We start from the raw sequence: 22,364 nt of genomic DNA, 5'->3' as shown, positions 1-22,364 counted from the left end.
TGTCACTTTCATAGAGTGCCACAGGGAAAACCATTACCTTCATCATTCTGATCTTTGTAGGTATAGAAACATCATGGCATCAGAATATATTTTTCAAGACCTTCGTTGCTACTCTACCAAGTGCTAGTCTGTGGCATATTTCTTGACTGCTGGTTCCTTTATTGTTGATAGCTGATCGTAGAAGGCAGAAGCTATCCACCACGTCAGTATCTTCCCTGTCAGTTCTAAGGCTGGTTGGTGTATCTGTTGTCATTAGGTCCGTCTTCTTTATATTTAATCTTAGTCCCATTTTTTTCATTGTACTCCTTCGCTTTCATTCCTAGAGTTTGCAGATTATTTGCATTTTCAGCTATCACAGCAAAACAAACTATCAGGAGGATTAATCCAAAAGAGAGAGTCATACTCACAGCTGATATTTTGTGCTGTACCTGGAAGTTGTACATTAAAACTATTAATGTTGCAAATCCTGACAGGCAAAACCATGATGTGTTATGTGTATTAGTGGTTTGTTGTCAAGATTCAAACAATATCCATATGTTCTATATAGCAGCTGCAACAGCTTTATGTTTCTGAGGGAGAAAAATCACCAGGGAAGGCTTGTCCTCTCCCTGAACTATAAGCAGTTGGCTATTATTTAAGAACTAACATTTCCCTTTGTAACCTGAATTTGTTATTTTTCTCTTTCTTCCTCATCTCTTTTTTTGTGTGTCATGTTTCTTAAAATAATATCCCTGTTGGTAGGAATTAGTTTTTTTCATTGATTTTTATATAAGCATCTCTGAGAGCACTTTTGCCTGAAGAGCAGGATAAAAATGCTATAAATAAGTTGCTCTTTCAGAGAGACAGTTTACTATTTAAGGTCCTATGGATATAAGGCATAATGATAAAATACCCTGGCACCTTTTGATTTCGATGTAGCTGGTCTGGCTGGTAGTTCTGTCTGATCTGTACACTAGTCCATAGGTTTCTGAGACCAGTTATGCACAAGGACAACAGATTGTTGAGGATATATGTAAGCAGTAACTACTATCATTCTTCTTTTTTAAATGAAATTGTAATTGCACAAAAGCACCGCAGAATGAACATCTTCTAAATTAAGAATTTTTGAATTGGAGTTCAGTAAATAATAGGTTTGTGCATGGCAAATATGTTTATTTGTGTACAGAACAACACATTGTGAGGCAGAGGTTTGGCAAGACTATTCCAGGTGGGTTGCAGTCCAGCTGACTAAAAGCCAGAGCATTTGGTTGTTCCAGATTTCAACTGAGACAAAATCCAGAGGAGTCTTACAGGGCAAGTAGCACAAGGCTGATGCACATCACCCCTTTCTCCTTGCCACATTTACAGGGCTTTTGTATCACCCTATTTGTTGATTTTCCTAATGCCTTCTTTTCTATTACCTCTGCTTAGCTTCCATGCTTGAATTCCAGTGTAGCATATCTGACTGTCCCACCTGTTCCTCTCCCCAGTCTTCCCAGCACCTTCCTTCTCCTGAGCCACCATTACAGTGCTTGAATTCAAGCATAGCATATATGACCCACATCCTTTTCCTTTATGTCCCTTCAGCTGTGTGTTGTAACTGTTGATAGCATTACCTTTTTTCCACTGCCTCTTGTGCGTGTTCTTGATTCAAGCCTGGACAAAACACACACATTTTGGGCCATTTCCAAAACATTGTTTTGGTCTGAGCATGGACCACCTAACACTAACACTAGCTATTCCATGTGTTGAATGGTCTGTGCACAGAACATTTGTGCAGCCTAGTAAAATAACATTGGAATAGCTACATAGCATCTTATGGAAATTGATACGATTCTCAACTATATTTCTTCAGGCTGCTGGGACAGTGTTAGGAGGAAGAGTTTAACATTTTTGAATGTGTCGAGCTTCACACATGTATTAATGTGTATGTGTGCACGTGTGTAAATGCATGCATGAAGCTCAACATTCATTCATTCATTCATTCATTCATTCATTCATTCATTTATTTATGCCTTCAAGTTGGTTTTTGACTCCTGGCGACTGCTTGGATTAGTCCCTGCAGTTTTCTTGGCAAGATTTCGGAAGTGGTTTGCCATTGCCTGCTTCCTAGGGCTGAGAGAGTGTGACTGGCCCAAGGTCACCCAGCTGGCTTCGTGTCTAAGGCGGGACTAGAACTCACAGTCTCCCAGTTTCTAGCCTGATGCCTTAACCACTATACCAAAGTAGCTCTATATGTTTTAATTTAGCACATTTGTAATACAACTTACTTTCTGCAATTTTATTACAGCAAGTGAGTATTTAGGGGGAGCTCATTAAAAAATATTAAAGTACTGTTCTCAAGAACTCTAATATGCCATTATTTTTCATGTTCATGTTGACTCCCATTTGATTAATAAAAGATGTTTCATATTTATGTTTAGTAGCATTACCTCTTGAAAGAAGCCATACTGTTTGGAAAAAACTGACAGATAGAATAACTTTTATACTTGGAACACTAAAATTTAGATGAAGACCTGAAAATAAACAAATGAAAACAGAGAGTCATTAAAAGTAGGAATCTGGAATATGTAGGAGGCATTCTGCACAATATTATTTCTTTTTAACTTTCAAAGATAAGAGGACTTCAGAAGAGGAAAGGATACATATGAAGTTTCATTCAGATACATTAAAGTAATTAAAGCAGTATTTATTTATTAAAGCCTTGCATTTTCAGTGATTGTGGGCCTCTGAAATGAGAAGAAATCCTGATTAAAAGAAAATTGATTGAAGGAAGACAGTTCTCAAGGGACTATTTGTATCCCTGAGTTGTTTGTGCCATACCATCTGATTCAAGAATTATTTCTTCTAAGCCTGTAAAAATGATATAGAATGCAATGCTGTCCTTCAAATACATATTGATAACATTAAACATTATTTAAATGAAGCTAAGGTAATATAATTGGTATTTGAATTACAGAATATGAAAAGACAGATAATTGAGACCCAGCTGATGTAGTGATTACATTTATTTAAATATTTATTCAATCAATTTATATAGCCACCCATCTTGGCAATGACTTTGGGCAGCAAACAATTATAAAAAACAAATACATACACAAAAATTAAAATACACAGCAGCTAAGAAAACCAACCATCATCCACATAGCCAAGAGATAGGTCCCTTCATCCATTTGGGGCCCCAGGCCTGAGCACAGAGCCAGGTCTTTAAGGCTTTACAAAAGGCCAGCAGGGTCAGGGCCAACCTAATCTCCAGATGGAGAATGTTCTAAATTGTGGGCACTATGGCAGAAAAGTCTTGTCTTTTGGGCCCTGCCAGCCTGCATTCCTTAACTGACAGGATTCGGAGCGTGCCCAGCCTGCCAGATTGGATGTTGGGCTATGGCTGGTGAGACTTAGGTTTAAATCCCTTGTGAAGTTCATAATGCTGGGAAAGGTGGAAGGAAAGAGAAGGACAACCAGCAACAAGGTTGACGGGCTCATTTACAGTGGCAATGAGTACACCATTGGAAGACCTGAAGGGCCAGATTGGGGACAAGGCCTATCTGTGTGATTGCTAAGAGTTGGCATCAACTTGATGGCACATAATCAGTCAGCTGTGGAAGCACATTGGATGTGAGAGATGGTGGGAAGCTGGCATGAGAGAACAAGTTCAGTAGGTGTAGGAAGAAGCAGCACAAAAATGCTTTTCTGAAATCCATGTGGTTCTTGTTTCTTCCGTTTGCCAGCTATATGGGGCTTGGCACTGAGTGAGTTTTGGCCAGTCACTTAACTCTTGGCCCATCCTTAATCAGAATTGTAGAGAAAAAATCAGAAAAGAGTACTGTGTACATTGCCTTGAGCTCGTGGGAAAAAGTCAAGCTATAATTCTAACATACATAAAAACAAATAAATACAATTGTTCAAATAGCTATTGACTACAGGATATATATTTACCTCCCTTTTGGCATAGGTATAGGTGAGATAGGAAAAGTTTTGTGTATTTTAATCTTGGTTTTGTGTGTATAAAGTCAAAAAATGAAGACATGATAAACTTTTTTTAGTCAAGGTGTTGTGGAGTCAAAATTTAATATAGACAACATTGAGTGTTCCAGTGCAGTTCTGTGGTCTTAAGGCAATAATTAGATGTTGAGATGTTTGAAGCAGCCTTGTGTAAAACAAATATACTAATTTATTTTGGATACTAAGTAACAATTCAACAATTGCAAGAGAATGAATAATAAACTTTTTAGAAACTTCTCAGTTGTCTAGTGAAAGTAGAGTAACACTAATATAAATTGTTGGTGTGTTAAATGACTGTAAACTCTCCTGAGTGCTTCAAATGTAGTGATACTTTTATAGTGGGACACTGATATTTATGTACGCTCTTTTCCGAAACAGAAATTGACAGTTTTGTTAACAGACAAAAATTAAGATATATAGAAACATTTGGCTTAAGGGGCGTACACAGTTGTCAATAAAAGCTAAGCTTATATTACAACTTGAGAACAGACAGTTGTGGATATTGTTAGCTTGCTAAATTAAAAAACAGCAATATGGTTATATTTCTTTGACAAAATATTAGACTGACTATGGTCTTATTGAAGTTGTACATTTTTGAAACTATACAGTAGGTAAGACTGTTGTGTTGAGGTATAGATCTAAGTTGGAAGTATAGGAAATATAAGACAGTACATTAAATAGGGCTAATGTTTAATTGTTTACCATGTTCTTATTAATTTTTCTTTTTGTTTACATTAAAAATTACACTTGGGACTTAGGGGTGTGTTCCAAAATTTTTGGGAAGTTCATTAACTTGTGGGGCCTCAAATTGTAGACCTGTGTTCTAAACTATGCACAGATTTGTATACTGTATGTGTCAGTGCATAGCGGACCACTCAGTGAATCACAATTAAAAGGCTATTTTTAAGCTAACTAGCCTGTAATTTCCTAGATTCCTTTTTAAAAATTGGCATATTAATCATTTTTTAGTTCTCAAGAGCATATTTAGAACAAATTTGTTAGATCAGCAATTTTGTGTTTGAATTCTTTTAGAACTATGAAATAGATTCCATCTGGACCCATTTTGTTTTCAATTTGTCAGTAAGTTCTAGAATTCATAAACTTTATCTCAAGTCCTCAGAGTTCTTTGATGAAAACACAGTTGTGTGACTAGAAAACTACATCTTCTGCAGAGAAGGCAAATACAAATAATTTAACTTTTTCTACAGTCTTGCCTTTCTTGGTTCAACTGCCTACATAGCTGTTTTCCGTCTGCTGATATATTTGAAGATTTCTAAATTACTGAGTTTAATATTATTAGCAATAACCCCATGAATTCCCTTCTTCCCACTTCTTTGCATCCTTTATTATGTGTTTGCATTTCTTCAATTTTGTGTTGTACATTGAACACAGGTACCTTTTTATTGGAAAAAGGTATTTCTGGAGGAGGACTACTTAATGCAAAATTTCATTTAAATTTTGGGGGAAATAGTATGATTATTCATAGTTATGTAAAATCATTTGCAGTTATATAACAAATTAAAAATGTTTTATAGGTGCAATGGATGAGCTTCATAGCCTGGATCCAAGAAGGCAAGAACTGTTAGAGGCTAGATTTACTGGAGTTGTGAGTGGCAGTACTGGAAGTACGGGAAGCTGTAGTGTCGGAGCAAAGGTAAAAGTAATGTGGACTATACAAAATAAATTCAAAGAGCTGATTATTTGTTTCGATGAATATGGATTATGTACAGTCTTGCATATGATTGTGCAGGAGCAACTTCTACTGAATTCATTAGGGCTTATTGTCATATAGGTGGACTTAGGAGCAATTCTGTGTGTATTAAGCAAAATGATACAGTGAGCAACAGTCAGTCACTTTTAGTGGCAGAGGGAAAGAAGATTGTGACCCTATTATTTCTTTTAATTTTTAAGCAGCTTTTAATACTATCAACCATGGCATCCTGGATCAGCTGCATGACAATGATATGGGAAGCACTTCCAGACTTATACTTCCTCTACGGGAACAAGTGTGTTATTGGTGACCTTCATTGATTTCTGTAGGACAGCAGCAAAGGGAGCAAATGGTGAAATCATTTGAGCATCATGACACAATACCACACTTTTGTCTGACCCAAGTATGATTTCAAGTATACAAGGGTGGGATTTCGAACAAATATTTTTAAAGTTTATTAATATATAATATGACTTTATATAATACAATATAAAGTTGTATAATATAATAACAAATGAATACGTGTAAGACATTGCATAATACATACAAAACACCATTAACATAGAACAATATATACGTAAAAGTATAACAGAACAATATATACATAGAAAAGAAGAAACATAGTAAAGAAGGAAAAATACGGAGAAAGGAAAAGAGGGGAAAAAAAGAAAACAGAACATTTTAAAAGTGGGGTTTCTAACTGTCTGAACGGTGAATGTATCTACAAATATATTATTTTCACATCTTTACTGGTGCTGATAAATATTTATGTTTAATTAGATATTTGACGACTACATTTTATATACACAATGTTATTTTTTGTGTTAATTCCATGTATCTAAGAAAAGGTCGCCAATCATTCTTATAATCATCCATATTCTTGTCATTTAACTGATCCATAAGTTTAGCCATCTGAGCTAGGTCCATTGTCTTAATAGTCCATTCTTCAATTGTTGGGATATTTTCTTCCTTCCATCATGAAGCATAAATAATCTGTGCTGCAGTTATCAGATACAGCAAGAGCTTTCCATGTTTCTTTTCGAGTACTTTGTCCATTAAACCCAGTAGATATAGTTCCAGTTTTTTAACTATATCTATTGCCAACATTTTTTGGATACTATTGTGTATTAATGTCCAAAAATTTTTAGCTTTCATGCAAGACCACCTCATGTGATAGAATGTACCTATTTCCCTTCCACATTTCCAACAGATATTTGATGTATTGTTAAACATTTTTGTTTAGGGGCTATGTACCATCTATACATCATTTTGTAAAAGTTTTCTTTCAGGTTGTAACTCAATGTAAATTTAAGTCCCCTAGTCCACATCCTTTCCCATTGGTCACATTCAATGTTATATCCAAAATTGTTTACCCACTTGATCATATAATCTTTAGTTTGTACATCTTTCAGTTTTAATTGTAATAATATTTTATATATCTTGGCAATCATGTGATCAGTCTCAAAACATATTTGACTATCAAGGGTGGGATTTCTGTCAAGAACATTATTTCATGTGTCCTCATTTTTGCACCATTTTGGCATGTTGCAGACTCCACTGCTGACCAAACCATGGGTTGCTGAGGAGAGGGTATTCTCTTTACTGTTGCCCAATTTATTGGATAAAATTCTAGTGAGATTAGGCTGGCCTTTATTGTGGAGTTTTTTCGCAAGAAACTGAAAATGTTTTTATTTACCTAGATCTTAATGTGATTGTATCAGCTGCCCCAATTGTTTCCTTGTTTTTAATTGTTGGTTTTAAATTGTTAGTTTTACTGTTATTAACCAATATTTCATTGCATCTATTATCATTATTGTAAATGATTTTCCTTCTTTAATGAAAAGTAGTATAAAATGTAAATGTAAATACATTTGACATGTAGAATCTCATTTTTCACATAATCCTGTATAATTAATTGCAATTGTTACTGCTACAACTCTCTTTCTACATATGTGATTTTTCAAACCATGAAATCTAATAGTAATGCATTATTTGGTATATAATTAGCAATTTCATACGTTTGATGCTTTTATTTCTTTAGGCCTCAACAAATAATGAGAGTTCTAACCACAGTTTTGGCAGCTTGGGATCTCTAAGTGATAAAGAATCTGAGGTATGGAATACTTAAAAATATTTAAGTGACCAGTTCTAACATGAGTCTGTCATTTGTATAACTGGGCTCAGTAAAAGATAGGCACATACAGGAGGGTTTCCTGTACAGTTATAATTAGAATATTTGCATTAAAGACATGGAGAAAACTGGTGCACTTCCTGTCAGAATTGATGCACTTACAGGAGGATTATTTCTGAATAATGTATTGTTTCATTGTGAATTAACTGATTATTTTTTAAGCAAATAAAATTTTACATAGTATCCTGTAAAAGTATATGCTTGGATAAAATTATGAGCCATTCAAATTTTCTTAATATAATAGTTATGTAGGAAAGAATACACATACACATATGCACATCATATAGGAGAGAATAAAGTGAATAAACTATGTACCTTAAGCTTTTTTTAGGCCATTGGATGAATAAAAGGATATATGTGTTTTACAAGATTACTGGTTTATTATTCAGGGTACTGTTATGGATACAATCCAGTCTGATCAAATACCTGAAAGTTTTATTTTTAGATTAAAGGTAATTAATAACATTTTTTATCTTTAAGTATTGTAAATAAAAGAAGTATCTTTCTGTACATCAGTATTTCTGCTGTTGTGATTTAACACCTTTTCAATCTATCACCTATGAGGAAATTTTCACATTTCTAAAACTTTGAAAACAAGATTTAGAAAATATTGAAAAATGCTCTGGTTAAGCAGTCTATTTAGTAAATGGTTCCAATTTATTTAGGTATTGATTACGTATGTTAAGATTGCAGGGTAATATCAGGCTTCTCACAGGTAGACTTTCCTCCTCCTCCTGCTTCTTAACCCCAGATCTATTCTGAAAGATTCCCAAATCCTGTAGGAATAGATTTTAATGGTACTTGTGAGGTTGTAGGAAAAAGAGGCAACTACCCTCTCTTCTCTCTCCTAGTTCAGCTAATAAAAACAGTTCTATCAGTTGAAGCATTGGGATTCAAACCACAGTAGTAATTTGAAAATGGCAAGAACATTAATTTCTGTTGCCTTGTAATTTTGTTCAAACTATTTGAATATTAAATGTAGATAATGCTGCATTTGAAGAATGAACCAGTTCTACTTGCCTTGGAAGAGCATAAATTTATTTTAAACAACTCCTATGTTCCAGTGGGCACTTGGGGATTTTCCTACAATATGGCACACAGTTCTGTCATGAACAATTGTTGACCTCTAAAATGTGGAGACAGTGAGGGCATTGAACCTGGTTCTTCCCCCATGCACTGGGCCAGGATGGGAATTGAGCCCAGGTCAGATTAATCAGACCAAGAAATCAACTCTGCTGGAAGGCTAAAACTACTTTTATTGAGATTGGCTATAATAACAAAATCTTGCAAGTCTGATTGTTCTCTACCTATCATCCTTCTTATAATCCATTGAATTAGGGATATATCTGCCTGAGTTGCTTCCAAATGTTTTCTCTTTATTCTTGTGATGGAAGACATGAGTGGAGAGGAGAGGTTCTAGGGAAAGCATCTCCTCAGCCCCCAGCCAGAGTGGGGGAAAGTCAAGAGAAGGAGACTGGCCCCTCCCTAAGGGCATCATGGTTATAGTTGCTATTGTTGGGGATTAGAATTAGTCTGGCAAGATTCTGTCTATTAGATGTAAGCCAATAAAGGAGCCGAACTGATTCTGGATTGTCTCGCTGTTGTTCTTGGGCTGAACCTGATAACTCTGGACTTAAAAATGTTTTAGCCCTTTTGCCTAGGTAATAGTTCTAGTTTAGTTCCATCAAGATCATTTTCCTTAACTCTATAACTCTCTGCAAGCATAGGAGTGCTATGGTGCTTTGATTGAGTGTGATGGTTTTAATTCTATGGGATTCTTGCTTTATTTTTCTGTTGTTGCTGTTGTTAGCCATCCAGGGTCATATTGAATAAAATGGGCAGCCATATAAAACTTTTAAATAAATAAATAAAATCTCTCTCACACACACACACACACACACACACCCAGCTGTGCCCTCTCTTTGACTGCAGATCCTGGGGGATTCCATGCTGAACTATGAATTTAGTGACCTGTGGGCTGGAAACTTGCCACCTGGCTCTGTCAAGTAGTGAAAGTTGAGGGAATGGTTGGATCTGGGTCATGATTAATGACTCCTTAAGAGAGGGATATTATAGCCTTGAAAGATGTGGTGGCACATTCCTGCCTGAAGAGACTATCTATAGATCTGACTAGGCTGGGCAACTTATGCTTTGTTTTGAATCTTCCCTTTTTAGGGAAGATTTTGCAAAAGGTGGTTGGAATACAGATATAAGAGTGCTAGATGAGATGGATTACCCTAACCTATTGCATTCAGATCTCAGACCTGGATGTGGGATGGAAGGTGCATTGCTCACTTTTGTTAATGCCCTCTGTCAAGTTCTTAATAAGGGAGTACAGTTGTCTTGGTGTTAGACGTCTCAGTGGCATTCAGTGCCATAGATCATAATATCCTTCTGGATCAGCTGCAAGGGTTGGCATTGGCATAATTTTCTAGTGATTCCACTCTTACCTGAGTGGGCAGTTCAAACAGTAGTAATGATTGATGAATGATCAAAGCCTTGGCTGCTCCTATATGGGCTACTATAGAGTTTCATTTTTTTCTCCATGTTTTTAAATAGCTATGTTGAAATGCTGAGATAGGTTATCCATCAGTTTAGGGTGAGATATTGTTAATATGCTTCCTTCTTAAAGGGCCAGGTCTATAACTTGAGAATTGTCATGGATTCGCGGCTCCTATTGGACCACCAGGTAGAGGCTGTGGCTATGGGACATTTTGCTTATCTCCAGCTGGTCTTCCTGTTATGTCCCTTTTTAGAGCAGGAATCCTCATTGACAGTTATTCATAGTCTTATTACCTTGCGATTGGCTTTCTGCAGTGCAGTCTACTTAGGGCTGCCCTTGAAGACTATTCAGAAACTTTAGTTGGTACAAAATGCAGCAGTCCATATGCTGGTAGACAAGAGCGACTAATGTAGTTTATACCCTATTGTGGGTGCTGCATTCTTTGTCAATATAGCATGTTTCCAATTTTTCTTTCTTTTGTCAGAATAAATGTATAATTCCATAACAAATGGAAAGGACTTTAAATGAGCTGTGCGTAAAAGCCCTTAATGTCTTTTGCTTATAACAGAATAGATGTATTTGTTTAGAGACAATATTTAAGGATATTTTCAGTATTTCTATACAAGCCTTTTATGTTTAATTTAAAATATCTAAGATAAATTCTGTGTGCCAATACAATGACATAATCTTGGTAATTATGTAATTGCTCACATATGGTAAATACGTAATTTGCTTCTTTTTGATACAGATACATGCAGACTAGTCGCTAGCTCTTATTTATTGAAAAACATTTTTTAATTTTTTGGCAGACTCCTGAGAAAAAACAATTGGAGTCTTCTAGGGGTAGAAAAAGGAAAGCAGAAAACCAGAGTGAAAGCAGTCAAGGTATGATATATACAGCATTGAATCAGTTTGATAGTATGAATGGAAGTTGTCAGCTGATCAAAATGCCATATTGGCATTGTTGTGAATCACATCATCTCTTTTTGTTTCATGGTTCCTTTAATTATTCACATCTACCTTTCATAGCTGGGTTGCCAAAAACAAAACAAACAAAACCCATAATTAATTTTACAGAAGAATTGATGTCTATCAGAGTTGTCATTATGTTATTGATCCAAACAGTACTTTGAACGGTTTCAAAACCATTTGAATGGCTCTTTACTTTTATGATTGCCCAGGTAAATTATCAACATTATGTTCATATTTTTCCTTTAAATATTTTAAATATTTTGTGGAATGATAAAATGTTAACTTAAGAAAAAAGCTTCTCAAGATGGCATTAAGTGAAGATTGTTCTAGCTTTATAGGATTTCAGGCCTTTTAACTGACCTCCTTTTGGAAGAGAATGGACTGCATGGTTGGGTTTTTTGTTGTTTTGGTATACTTCTTTTAGTAGGCATTTATGGCATGCTCATTGCCATCTACAAAGAATCACAGTCTCATTCTTTTGTAATAGCAAAAACACATGAAGTATCAGAAGAAAATGTTTTCAAGTTGAGGATTTTGATTAGACATTTTTAATTCTATAATTGGTAAATAGTATTTTGTACAAATACAAAATTTCAAAATTTCAGAAATTCTATCTGGTTGCTTCATTGTTAATTTAGTTCATAATATGCACTTTGGGAAATGTGATGTTTTAGATGAAATGTGACTGCTCATACTTACCAATTTTTTCAAAACCAACTTGTGTATTTAAATATAGCACAAGGCTTAAAATGTATTTGTAACCATAACAATGCAGCTGCATGCTTTTCACCATCTGAAAGAGAACAAGTTTTCATAACAAATTTGAAGTTTCAGTGCTGTCTACAAATTAGCTTTAAGAAAATGTTTGTGGCTTAGTTGCTATAATTTTAAACTGCCAAAAACTAAATTGAAGATCAGATATATAAATAAATAAGCCATATAAATAAATAATTCTAATGTAACATAACACCAAAAAGAAGATAGTTAACTAGCTGAGAGCAAAATCATAGTGATATCAACAGTTTTACAGAACTTGAAACTGAAATATCTTTGAAGATTAAAAGTTCTAAAAAAAATAAATAGTAGATTGTAACATATGTGGTATGCAATCCGGTATGGGAAAGATATCCTGTAATAATAAATGGTCAACTTCTCAGTACCCTCCCATCACATCATTTGCCATGTTTACCCAGAATAAGAGTTTAAAATGTTAATTTAAATCCAGAAAGATGTATGTGAAAAATTGAGAATTTTCAGATAACCTGTTGCCAAATGATTTAGAATTTTAAAGTTTAAGACTAGAACATCATATTGGATTGAAAGCCAATGCAACTGATGAACTACTGTCATACTGTGATCCTATGGAGCAGTCCAAGTTAAAAATCTTACTGAATTATTGTCAACCAGCAGATATTTCTGGAACATTTTCAGAAATAGCTGTAGATATAACATGTTGTGACAACTCAGGTGTGAGTTTATCAGTCTATAAGTAAATGCAGCAGAGTTATTTCTATCAGGATAGATTTGCAGTTTGTACATTGGGTTAAGCTTCAGAAACTATGAATGGGCAATGCCAGACCCATTCAAAAAACGCCTTATTGCAAACCTGTTCTATTTAATCGAACCTCTCCGAAATACAATAAGCCCATTCACCAATAACTCCTAAACAACACAAGCATCTTGTCTTGATTGAGTTTTGAATTATTGGTCAGCACTCCTGCCTGGGCACTGATCCAATCTACTTATTACCTCATTTGGATTTGATGAGCTGGAATACCCTCATACTGATAACATCCCATTCTGGGTTTCCAGAATAATTTATTTTCAGATATCCTTACCATACCGCTTCATGTAATGTTGAATAGTGTGGGAACTAAAATAAATCCTGTGGAACCCAACACAAGGCTTCACCATTCTGCACTAGTTTCTGGAGTCAGCTGTCCACATTAGAACAGAACTGTTGAACTACAGTTCTGCTAACCTGTCCAGAATAATACCATATTGATGCTATTAGAGACCACCATTATTTTCAAAAGAAATAATAAAGCAATTCTCTCCCTGTCTGTCTCCTGGCAAAGATTGTCCCTTAGAGTAACCAGTGCAGTTTTGTTTCCAGAGCCAGGCCTGAAATGTTAGTGGAATCTCGTAATGTTTAACCTCGGAGGAACTGTCAGCAAATAGTCACAACAAATAACCAGTTGAACATCTAAGTCAGGATTGAATGCTAGTTACTGGTCTATAAGTTTTGCTTTGGAGGAGTTTGTTAAGGTCTTGCTGTGAGCTCTCAGGTTCAAGCAGATCATAACATTTGATAGAAATAAAAATTACAGTGCTTTAGTTTTGTAAGAACCATAACTAATAAATAACTAATCTGTTGCTTTCATGCTGCTAGTTTCCTCAAAAGTTAAAATGTTAATACAACTGCTGACATTTTCTTTGCTCCCTAAATTGATTCTTCTAAGTATATTTAGAGTTTGGAAAGGTAGTATGTACAATAGAAGTTAATTACAATTATTAGAATAAGAACATGGTTGGCCAGCCATACAGAAGTAGTAAGCTACTCCATATAAAAATTCATGCTATTATAAATCTGTTAGTCAAGAATTGCAGTTTTGTTTTCTGCAGCAAACTAATTGGTGCTATCTTAAAACTTCAGCTAAACTTCATTATAAGACTTAAGGCAGTTGTAAGAATAAATCTGGCAAAACTAGATTGTTCCTCATACTTCCCTTTCTCAAGTAGGCATGCTTAGGGAAATTTTATTTAAATACCTGCCAAGTTAAAAGGAATATGCTGTAAGGAAAATCTTAGGAAATATAAGCTACATTGTTTATGGTTTTTAAAATTTTCCCACTGTCTTTTTGTTAATCTTGATTTTGTTTCAGGGAAAAGCATTGGGGCACGTGGACACAAAATTAGTGACTATTTTGAGGTAAGTTCAATTTTGATATAAATTACTTTGATATGATTTTTATTTTTATTTTGACAAAAAGTATTCATACATTAAAATGTGCTTCATTTGATAGGAAAATTGACTAGTATCTATTTTTTAAAAAGTTTTAAAAACATAACATGGCTTCATAGCACATATAAATATTCATGTACCGTAACTGTCTATATTACAAAATTATACTTATTATTATAAATATTACCAGTCCAAACCATTGTCTGCTGGCTTTCAAACCATTGCCTTCTGGCTCTTTATTAGTAACATATATTGTTCCATATCAGAGTATAGCAAGCACAGTATTGTTTACTATAGTTTCTTGGTTAATGAAGGATACTAAATCTTGTCATATTGCAAAGAAGGCATGTGGTTTAGATTGTGCTCTCTGCTATTGTTATATATCAAAGCTTCTTATACCACTCATTTAAGGGTAAAATTTCATGCTTTCAATTATTGGTTATCACCATTCTTGCTGCTGCCAACACATAAATCACCCAATCTCTAGATTTTTAAAAATTATTTTTAATTAATATTTCTAGCCAAATATCTGATCAATGAGTGCATCTTCCATAGATGAAAATATGGGCCTTTTTCATTGCATTTATTCCAGCAAAGCATAAATTATTTTTAATTATATGTCATTTTCACTAGAATTGTGTATTGTCCGTAAATTATTTTAATACAGTTTTCTCTAATTTAAGCAGAGGATGAAAATACAGATTTGTAAACATAAGTCCTACACCAGTCCCTTTCAGCAATACCAGTTTCCAGATCTTTTTCCAAAATTCTTTTTAATCCTGTTAATGGCAAGATTTTTTGCTCCAGATCATGTTAACTCTTCAGTTGGTGTATCTGTATCTAAAATTATTTTTCCAAATTTAGTAAGCTTTGATAAAATGGAAATTTTGTTGAGAAGAAAAAAAAACCTGAAGTATCCAGGCACAATCCAGGGAAAGGTCTTCAGAAGTGGTTAGATTCCAGATTTAAGGCTTATGGTTTAACAACACATTAATGTCTTTAAAACTTAATTTGCTCCCCAAAAATCTTGGTTCAGCTAAACAGAAAGGAACAGCCAAAGGAGATGACAAAGCATATACACTAAAGTACTTCAAAGTTCTCCAACATGGAAAGGACAGTAAAACAGTTTTTTGGAATATATTTCCCAAATTTATTTTTATGATTTTAAAAAAATGTTAGTAATAAATTATTTCAATTGTTTTAAAACTAACTATCCCATATTCCACCTATAGTTCCCCCCAAAATATTTTTTTTCTGTCACTTTTAAATAAAGGTTATTTCAAAGTGTCAATTTTTAAAAATAATTTTTTATTAAAAGTTTTACAAAGCACATAAAAAACAAACTACTAAAGAGTAGAAACAGTAAAGAAGAAAGAAGAGAGAAAGGGCAAAAGTGCAGAAAAAAGAGTAAAAAAGAAAAAATAGAAGAAGCTTCTGATTTCCTTTGCAGCAAATAAATACAGCTGTATAAATATGATAAATAAATATAAGTACAATTGCAAAATTATCTCTTACTCTATCATTACAAAAAAAGTTCACTTTTTTCTATTATCAATTTTTTTCTAATCAAAACTACAAATCATAAGTACATTTTTTTCTGTTTCATGCAAAAAGTCTATGAGTTTTCCAGTCAACCATAAATGTAGATAATCGTTTTTTTCTCTGATCAAAGACGATAATTTAGCCATCTCCACAAGTTCCATCATCTTCACCAACCAATCCTCTACAGTAGGTAGTGTCAAACCTTTCCAATTTTGAGCATATAATAGTCTTGCTGCAGTTGTCATATATAAAAACAAAGTTCCATGACTTTTTTCTAATAGCTTGTCCATTAGTCCCAAAAGAAAAGTCTCTGGTTTCAGTTGTATTTTAACCTTTAAAGTCTTCTGAATTAATGCATATATCTGTATCCAAAATTTTTTGGCTTTTTTACATGTCCAGCAAACATGATAAAATGTCCCTTCATGTTGTTCACATTTCCAGAAAGATTCGAAGTACTTTTATACATTCTAGACAATTTCCCTGGTGACAGATACCAACGATACATCATTTTGTAAAAATTCTCTTTAAGGCTAGAGCATAATGTAAATTTCAGTCCTTTCAACCACATATTTTCCCATTGGTCCATTTGTATATTATAGTCAAAATGTTTAGCCCATGTTATCATGCATTCTTTCACTTCTTCTTCTTCTGTCTCATGTTTCAGCAAAAGTTTATACATTTTACCAATAACATGTTCATTATTAGTACTTAATTCTATTTCAAACTCAGTCTTACTTTGTTCAAAACTATAAAATCTTTTATCCACTTAAAACCTTTCTGTTAATTGTATATAAGAAAACCATTGACAAGAATATACTTCCGTTATCAAATCTCTTTATTTCATTTTACAATCCCCTTGAGAAAATTCTAGTACATCTCGTTAGGTTGACTATTTATGTTTGTTTATCATTTTTAGTCTATAAAATGCTGCTTGCGCTAAAAGCCATAAAGGTGTTTTCAGGCAAAATCTGAGCTTATATTTATTCCATATGCTAGGAATAGCCCACCTAAAATAATGATTTTTAAAGTCTAAATTCACCTTAGCTTTATCATACCACAGATAACCATGCCACCCAAATCTCAAATCATGACCTTCTAAATCTAATAACCTTTTATTTCTTAACAACACCCACTCTTTCATCCAAACTAAACAGCAAGGAGCAAAATATAGTTTCAAATCTGGTAAGTCCAATCCTCTTTCCTTTGCATCTAGTAGTACCTTATATTTAACTTGTGTTTTTTTCCCTTTGCCATACAAATTTAGATATATTCTTCTGCCATTGTTTAAATGGTACATCAGTTATCAAAACAGATATTCTCTGAAACAAAAATAGCATTCTGGGTAAAACATTCATCTTAATCACAGAAATTCTTCCCAACAGTGGCAATTGTACTGTGTCCCATCTTGACATATCTTTTTTAATTTCATTCCATGTCTTAACATAATTATTTTGAAATAACATACAGTTCATATTTGTCATAATTATACCCAAATATTTTACCTTCTTTTCAATCTTGAAACCCATCTTATTCATCAGTTGTGTTTGGTCTTGTAGCTTCATATTTTTTGTTAATGTCTGTTTATTAATCTTAAAGCCTGTTAATGCCCCAAATTCTCTTAATTTACTAATTAAAGTTCAATTCAAAACCAAGTCATCCACGAAAGCTCTTAACTTGTATGACTCTTTTTTAATCTTTTCATCTGTGATTCTCAAATCTTCTTTATATCTCTATTTAATATTTCAAGAACTAAAATAAAAGAGGAGACAGTGGGCAACCTTGTCTTGTTCCTTTTTGTATCTCACATGATTTAGTTAAATCTGCATTAATGATTATTTGTGCTATCTGTGAAGTATAAATCGATTTCACCCATTTTATAAAATTCTCCCCAAAATTCATATCTTCCAAAACCTTAAAAAAATCCAGTTCAAATTGTCAAAAGCCTTCTCTGCATCTAAAAAGATCAGTGTGGCTTGTTTTTCATTATGTTGTTCCAAAATATGCAACACAGTTCTCACATTATCTTTCAGCTGTCTTTTAGGTAAAAAACTCACACTGATCCTCATGAATAAAATTATTTTCAATCTTTCAGCTAACATCATTGTAAACAACTTATAGTCATTATTCAATAATGATATTGGTCTGTAATTTCTTATTGAAGTCAAAAATTGTCCCTTTTTGTTATTGATGTTATATTGGTCTCTTTCCAAGTCTCTGGTATCCTTCCTCCCTGAAGAATAAAATTCATTGTACTTTTAATGGTTGTAAAAGTTCATCCTCAAAATACTTATAATACAAACTCAATAGTCCATCTGGTCTAGGCATCTTTCCTGGTTTACTCTTTTTAATTGCTTCTGAGATTTCCCTTATCATTATAGGTCCATTCATAATTTGTCTTTGTCTGTAATCCTCAGTAAATTTTGTTTTCTAAGATATTCATCTGTTTTCTCCAAGGGGGTATCAAGTCCTTTATACAGATTAGAGTAATATTGATAAAATGTTTTTTTATATAGGCACATTGTCCTTTAGTACAGTATCTCTCTCCAAAGTGTCAGTTTCTCATGGGAAATGTTAATTTATTGCTCAGTTATATGTAACCACTTTAAATGCTGGAAATGTCATAGAATGCCTATACCATATGGAACTAAGGTCTTCAGGGGTGCCAAATAATAACTTTGCAGGACCTAGAACTATATATATTCAGTATAATTTTCACTGCATTTTATTATTGTAATTAACAAATATATTCAGTGATATATTTTAAAGTCAGGAGGAAAAAGCCTCATTATCATATGAAGCTTATAGCCTTAAAAGATAAGTCCTTGGTGTTTGTCCATTTGATGATAAAAAAACAACAACAATTAATTTAGGGATTTGTTTAACTTATCTATATGAAATCAACATGGCCATCACTCTCAATATGTATTCAGTTTTGAAGCCATATTCATTTTCTGTATATTTTCCCCACACAAACATGACACTAACCCCTTTAATATCTCCATTTATTTGTGTTATTCAGCTTGAGATATGCATATTTACCAAACAAGGTATTTTCCCTGGAATATTTACAGGTATTTAACAAAACCAAAACCCAGATTTTATATATTTCCATAAGGTGTTTACCAAATTTGTTGGTATTAGGATTGTTCCAGTTTATTGTATATACCATGTATTTAACTCTGTTGCTGTATATTTTCACAAATATGGACTTCTGGGGAGGAAATGGAGAACTGAAGATGGCTCCGCTAAAAGTGGAGCTGACAATTGTGGTGGAATGAAGAGCCAGTGAGTAGACCGGCTCTTCGTAATTCCTCTCCAGACAAGGAGAGGACTTGAGATTGCCCACAAGTGCTCCAGACACTTGCTCCTTGAGAGGAGCAGTTGCAAGAAAGCAGTCTCCAGCAGATTTAGAGCTCTGGGAGACGAGGGAAAGCCATCTTTTTGCTCAACCCATGGTTGGCGCCTTCAAAAGGACACTGTGTTTGCATACTTCCTTTCCTAATCACTTTTGGAAATTGCTTGTTAACTGCTTTTCAGCTATAAGGAACCTTTGGCTCAACAGGTTTTACAGCACTGGGTGAGTTTCCTTCAGTCCTTAGTGAAAGAAGTTTTAAATACAAGTTTAAGGACTTAAAAAAAAATTCTTTGGAATAAACAGTGAAAGGATGATTAGAACTTTGCTTCTGGAAAGTTACAAATGAACTGATGGTGCAGATGGATTTGAAATAAGATTTTGGAATTAGTTATAAGAATCCTTCCTATGGGAAAATGCTTTTGTTTTGAATAGTCTTTAAAAAAAAAAAAAAGATAGGACGAAGGTTGGACTTGAAGGTTGGACACTAGAGGGAACCAGAAGGAACTAAAGATTATAATTAAAGAAGAAGAACACTTAAATTTGATTTACTATACAGAATGCAGCAAAATATTTTAACAATGGACATATTGAAGGATGTTTTTGAACAATGGACTCAGAAGTTAATTTTAAGAATGTCTGCCTCTATAGATAGATTGTGTTTAAAAGATGTTATGGAAAAGGAACAAGTTTTACTGGACAAGACAGACTGAGTCGAAAGTGGATTTTAAAATGACAGGCTACAAGAATGATATGGAAAAAGATGCTACACTGGATATACAAATGAAACCAACTGATGTCTTAATAATTAAAAGGGATATACAGATAACAAATAAAAAGAGTGACCTGGATAACTTTCCTATATTGGATTTATAAGAGATTTGTTAAAGCTTTGAAGAATTTTGTGAGAAGGGACAAAGAAAAAACAAAAAGAAATCAAGTTCTAGGACATTATTTGAAGAGACTAAAGATCAAGATCGTTAAAAGTAAAAAGAAGGAATATAAAGTTGATTTATCTGATCAAGGTTAAGATAGATATGTTATCTCTGGTATCCCTTAATGGACTTTTGCTAATCAGGACTGAGCGAGGAGGCTTTAAGGATTTATTTATAGATAAGAGACGTGTTATGGGAAGAAGAGATTATTTGTTGTATTTTAAGAAAAGGAGATAAATTATTAAAATTATTTATACTTGTGATGAAGGGGCAAGTCATTTCTTCATATTTTTTTCTTTTTCTTTACTATATTTCTTTCTTTCTTTTCTATTTTTCATTCTATTTTTTTTCTTTTCTGCACTATTTTTTCTTTTCTTTTTTTAGTTTGTATTAGTTTTTTATCTTTTTTAATTGTAATTTTTAATAAAATTACTATAAAATTGTGTTAAGAACTTTGATAGTTATTAAAAAGGGCCAAGAGATCATTGACATAAGCAACGATCGGTCTGCTCCCAGCAACTGATGGACCCAGATAGGTTTCAGAAGGAGCTAGGGGTTATTACTGAAGATCTGCGTAGTCCTGCCGAGTCTCTAGTTGCCGCCTGGAATAGGAAGGTGACAGGGGCCCCCACGTGACCTTTCCCAACCTGTGGACCTCATCGCCCCCCATGGTATACGGAAGAATTGAGAGGGATGAAATGGATTAAGAGATATCTAGAGCACTGCTGGCGGAAGACAAAGAATGAACTCGACTAAACACGGGTAAGAGCTGCTATTAAAGCCTACTTTGTGGCAATTTGGGTGGCAAAGCGTAAATACTCCTCCACACTAATTGCGTCTGCAGATAATTACCCATTGACCCTCTTTAAGGTGACTCGTTTCCTTCTGGGGAAGGAGGATACAGAGGTCTACCTGCAGGGTGCGCTGAGGCATTTGCTGATTTTCTAGAAGACAAAGTCGCTCAGATTCGTTCCCAGTTAGATGTCGGTGTGGCTGTTGGTCTAGTGGAGGTGCCTGGGGCAGGCTCTTGCCAAGTTTTCTGGGAACAGTTGATCCTGTTGCTCTCAGGGAAGTGGACAGGATCCTAGGGAGTATGAGTGCAACCACCTTGTGTTTTATACTCGTGCCCTTCCTGGCTGGTGAAAGCCTCCCCAGATGTGACGTGGGTGGGTTCTGGTGGTGATTAATACTTTTCTGGGGAAGGGGATGGTGCCCCAACCTTTTAAGGAGGCTGTAGTCCACCCTCTTCATAAGAGACCATCGCTAGATCCCACCCTATTGGATAATTTTTGTCGTGTCTCCAGTCTTCCCTTTTTGGGGAAGGTTGTTGAGAAGGTGGTTGCACTGCAGCTCCAGAGGTTCTTGGATGAAACTGATTATCTGGACCTGTTTCAGTTGGGGTTCAGGGATGGATATGGGATGGAAATGGCATTGGTCGCACTTTTTGATGACCTCTGGCGGGAGTGAGATGGGGATAGTGCTTCCATCCTTGCTCTACTTGACCTCTCAGCAGTCTTTGATACTATCAACCATGGTATCCTTCTGGAGTGGCTTTGGGGGTTGGGAATGGGGGGCACTATGTTGTCCTGGTTCACTTCCTTACTCAGTGGCTGTTCCCAGTCAGTGTTGATAGGGAGCAAGAGGTCTGGCCCTCGGCCTCTGTTTTGTGGGGTTCCGCAGGGTTTGGTACTTTCTCCACTTCCGTTTAACATCTACATGAGTGAGATCATCCATCGCCATGGGGTGAGATATCAGTATGCTGATGATACTTAGCTGTATATCTCAGCCCATGGGAAGTTAAGCGATGTCATAGCCTCCCTCTCACAGGGCCTGAAGGCTGTTAAACTCTGGATGGGGAACAACAGGTTGAAACTGAACCCTGGCAAGACAGAATGTCTCTGGGTTTGGGGTTCTTTGGTCCATGGAGAATTGCCATCTTTGATCTTGGATTGGGTTGCACTGCCCCAGATGGACCTGGTGTGTAATCTGGGGGTTCTCCTGGACTTGCAATTCCTGCTTCAGCAGGTGGCAGTTGTGGCCAGGAGGGCCTTTGCGCAACTGCAGGTTATGCACCAGTTACGCCCTTTCCTGGACCAACAGGCCCTGCTCACACTCACCCACGCCCTAGTCACCTCCTGTGTTGACTACTGTAATGTGCTCTACATGGGGCTGCCCTTGAAAAGTATCCAGAAGCTTCAGTTTTGTGCAAGCC

The 22,364-nt window shown here is 35.0% G+C and overlaps 1 protein-coding gene across 2 annotated transcripts in view; it reads left to right on the top strand.

Annotated features, from left to right (window-relative positions):
• The first annotated feature begins 5,496 nt into the window (after positions 1-5,496).
• Positions 5,497-22,364, top strand: part of TLK1 (tousled like kinase 1) — a 53,832-nt gene continuing 36,964 nt past the window's right edge. The window contains exons 1-4 of one of the 2 annotated variants that reach the window (XM_088146724.1): positions 5,497-5,635; positions 7,734-7,805; positions 11,196-11,271; positions 14,244-14,290. In XM_088146724.1, the coding sequence (XP_088002850.1) occupies positions 5,522-5,635; positions 7,734-7,805; positions 11,196-11,271; positions 14,244-14,290 (309 nt within the window). In that variant the 5' untranslated portion in view covers positions 5,497-5,521. Of the gene's footprint in view, positions 5,636-7,733; positions 7,806-11,195; positions 11,272-14,243; positions 14,291-14,335; positions 20,915-22,364 lie in introns of those variants that run through there. The other variant, XM_025170363.2, reaches the window with a different exon arrangement.

This window comes from Python bivittatus, unplaced genomic scaffold (assembly GCF_059951505.1).
Source record: "Python bivittatus isolate LINGU-HERP-01145 unplaced genomic scaffold, Pbiv_v1 ctg000480_np1212, whole genome shotgun sequence".
Lineage (NCBI taxonomy): Eukaryota > Metazoa > Chordata > Lepidosauria > Squamata > Pythonidae > Python > Python bivittatus.
The sequence above is the reverse complement of the archived record's forward strand: the minus strand, read 5'-3'. Positions and strand labels throughout refer to the sequence as shown.